Source organism: Camelina sativa, chromosome 16 (genome assembly GCF_000633955.1).
Source record: "Camelina sativa cultivar DH55 chromosome 16, Cs, whole genome shotgun sequence".
NCBI classification, from domain to species: domain Eukaryota; kingdom Viridiplantae; phylum Streptophyta; class Magnoliopsida; order Brassicales; family Brassicaceae; genus Camelina; species Camelina sativa.
The window spans coordinates 10,657,734-10,661,515 of NC_025700.1; the positions used below are offsets into that span (position 1 = coordinate 10,657,734).

General features: G+C 41.8%; 1 protein-coding gene across 1 annotated transcript; it reads right to left on the reverse strand.

The window, feature by feature from the left end:
• LOC104753555 lies at positions 1,092 to 1,940 on the reverse strand. The gene has a single exon (XM_010475790.1). It carries the CDS (start codon positions 1,938 to 1,940, stop codon positions 1,092 to 1,094), a length of 849 nt encoding a protein of 282 aa, XP_010474092.1.

Here is a 3,782-nt window from a genome sequence, read left to right on the forward strand (position 1 = left end):
ATACTAACCACCTATCTTTCAAAACCAAATCTATTAGCTAGTTCAAATTGTAACTTAGCTAAATTAAGAGGCAGTTCTTTTTCGTTCTCAATACTCTCAAGGTTTCACAACCTATAGCACAATGAAAAAGGTCTCACTCAACAATTCACAACAAGGTTTGAAAGAAAGGTTTGGGTTCATGGGTAGGACAAATAAATCGGGTTAAACAAAAAAGATTGGTAAAATGGAGTGCTAACCCGAATTTAGAGTTACCATGAGCAAGTATTCAAGTTCCATAAGCAAGACAATTAAAGTTCAAATTAAATCCAATAATATAGAGATGTTCCGATGTTCAAACAAGTGGAGGAGGCATTCAAACGACACAAGGATCTAAGCAAAGATTTTTCATTTTTTCCAAAGATTGATCTAGCAACAATGAACTGTGATTAAGGGTTATAGCTTCAATCCTAAGGTTTGATTTTAAACAAGGTAATTTTAATCATTGTCCCCTAAGATGCATATGCAAAAATCCTATATGAAACAAACTAGACTCAATCCTAATATGTGAATGCAACTACATGAACACTCTTTTTTATTATTTTTAAAAATTTTCAAAGTTTTTTGGGTTTTTCAATGCACATAGATGCAGACTCAAATAAATAAAACTAGCATGCAAAAATTTAAAATAAGAAAATTAAGAAAATAAAACACAAAGTTAAAAATATTTTGGACCCTCCCCCAAACTTAAATTACACAATCTCTGTGTAAATAAAATTTGGAAAAAGAATCCAAGGATCACACAAGATGAAATAAACTAAATGCAAGGAGGTTGCAGCAGCCTCCATACTCGCCAACGTGTAGCCAGGGTCGTCTACGGCTTCAGCAGGTGCCAGTTTTTTCTCGTCAGAGAGCTCGATGATATGCACGGACGACTTACTTGGACCAGCATCTGAGGGGTTGATCGAGAGGGGTACCGCGTAGCTCATCGGGTAGGGCAAAAGCACTTAAGAGAGAAAAGACTTTAAAATGTAAATAGTATTTACAAACCTGCCTTTGGGATTTCCTCCCAAGTGAGCTTGTTTATAGTCTCTAAGCTTAACTTTCAGTTCATCTCAGACTGGCGCAGGATCGACGAGACGCAGAGATGATCCTACCTCTGTGATCTCATTTGTCATGTATTTCTTCACTCTCTGCCCATTCACAGTAAATTCTGTCTCATCTTTTCCTAGTAAAGTCACCCCTCCATAGGGCAGAACCTTTTTAATTTCGAAGGGTCCTGACCATCTTGACTTGAGCATCCCAGGGAACAGCCGAAGCTTTGAGTTGAACAAAAGGACTTTGTTCCCAGCTTTCAAATTCTTGTGTCGGATCTTCTTGTCATGAAAAGCTTTGGTTCTTTCCTTGTAGATTCTCGAATTATCATAGGCCTCTAGCCGTATATCATCGAGTTCGTGGAATACCATTACTCTCTTCTCTTGAGCAGTCTTTATGTCCAAATTCAGCAGCTTGGTCGCCCACATTGCTTTGTATTCAACCTCGACCGGAAGATGACAGTTTTTTCCATAAAGAAGCTGGAAAGGGGTCCGCCCAATAGGTGTTTTATAAGCGGTCTTGTAAGCCCATAACGCATCATCCAGCTTGAATGCCCAATCTTTTTTTGTGATTCGCACGATTCTGGCTAATATCGCTTTGATCTGTTTGTTGCTTACTTCCACTTGTCTGCTGGTCTGTGGGTGATAAGTTGTCGCGAATTTATGCTTGAATCCGTACTTTCTCAACAAGCCATCGAAAACCCTGTTAATGAAGTGGGTTCCTCCATCACTGATAACTACTCTTTGGATTCCAAATCTCGGAAAAATGATGCTTTTGAACATCTTCATTACGACCTTGTGATCATTCGTCGGGCTGGCGATTGCTTCTACCCACTTGGAGAAATAGTCAACTGCCACTAGGATGTACATGTTTCCATTTGAGGGTGGGTGGAAAGGTCCCATGAAATCTATTCCCAGACATCGAAAACTTCGACTTCTAAGATTGGCTGCTGAGGCATTTCATTCCTTCGACCTATGTTACCCATTTTCTGGCACGAATCACATTGTGCTATGAAGAGCTGTGCGTCCTTAAACATTGTTGGCCACCAAACACCAGCTTGTAGTATCTTTTGGACTGTTTTGAAGGTGGCAAAATGTCCTCCATAGGTGGACCCATGACAGTGATCTAGTACTCCTCGAACTTCCTCCTCTGCTATACATCTTCTGAACAGGCCATCCGTCCCTTTCTTGTAAAGATAAGGTTCATCCCAGTAGTAGTTGTTGACATCCCTGAAGAACTTCTTCTTTCTATGAGCGTCATAGTCCTTAGGAATTTCCCCGCACACCATGTATTTCATGAAATCTGAGTACCATGGTAGCTCAGCCGACTCGATTGCCATCAACTCGATCGACCTGGTAGACTCGGGGGTCGAGTAAGCTATCGTGTGTCCGATCGTGTGGTTCATTCTTCTAAGAAGGCAATGTGCATCAGTCTTTCTTCGGGCATTGAGTCATCTATTTGGAGTGGATCTTCGATTGTCATTCTAGACAGATGGTTTGCTACCCCATTTTCAATTCCTTTTTTATCCAGGATCTCTATGTCAAATTCTTGCAGAAGAAGGATCCATCGGAGGAGCCTAGGTTTGGTGTCCTTTTTTGAGTAAATGTACCGTAGGGCAGCATGATCCATGTAGACAATCACCTTCGAACCGACTAGGTAGCTTCTGAACTTCTCAAACGTGAAAACTACAGCAAGGAGCTCCTTTTCAGTTGTCGCATACCTCGTCTGGGCATCATCCATGGTTCTGCTGGCGTAGTCGATCACATGGAGCTTTTTATCTATTCTTTGACCCAATACCGCTCCCACAGCATAATCTGATGCATCACACATAATCTCGAAGGGATGGTCCCAGTTAGGTGCTTGAACTATTGGCGCGCTCACCAAATCCCCCTTTATCTTGTTGAAGGCGCCTAAACAGTCCTTATCGACAATAAACTCTGCTTCCTTGCAAAGGAGTCACGTTAACGGTCGTGCGATCTTAGAGAAGTCTTTAATGAATCGCCTGTAGAACCCTGCGTGCCCTAAAAAGCTTCTGACATCTCTCACTGATTTAGGAGGTTGCAGCTGAACCATTACTTCGATCTTAGCCCTTTTCTGAGATGTTGTGCCCTAAAACTATTCTCTCCTGGACCATAAAGTGGCACTTTTCCCAGTTTAACACTAGTTTGGTTTCTTCACACCTTTTCAGCACCTTGCAGAGGTTTGACAGGCAGGATGTGAAAGAAGCTCCATATACTGAAAAGTCATCCATAAAAACTTCCACCATTTCCTCTATTAAATCCGAGAAGATAGATGTCATGCATCTTTGGAAAGTCACGGGAGATTTGCACAAACCGAAAGGCATCCTCTTATTGGCAAAGGTACCGTAAGGGCAGGTGAAGATTGTCTTCTCCTGGTCAGCAGGGTGAAGTGGGATTTTTTAAAAATCCATTATACCCGTCAAGGAAACAGTAGTAAGGGTGGTTAGCCAGTTATTCCAGCATCTGGTCGATGAAAGGCAAGGGCAAATGATCCTTCGTCGAGGCTGCGTTAAGATTCCTATATTCAATACACATTCGATGACCAGTTATTGTTCTTGTGGAAATTAGCTCGTCTTTCTCGTTTTTGACGACGGTGATTCCTCCTTTCTTTGGAACGCAGTGCACCGGGGACACCCAAGTGCTATCAGAAATAGGGTAGATAACTCTAGCATCGAGCAGCTTCAGAATTTC

Excerpts from the sequence above, each read along its gene's own strand:
- LOC104753555 (XM_010475790.1), bottom strand. The coding sequence starts at position 1,940 with ATGTACATCCTAGTGGCAGTTGACTATTTCTCCAAGTGGGTAGAAGCA.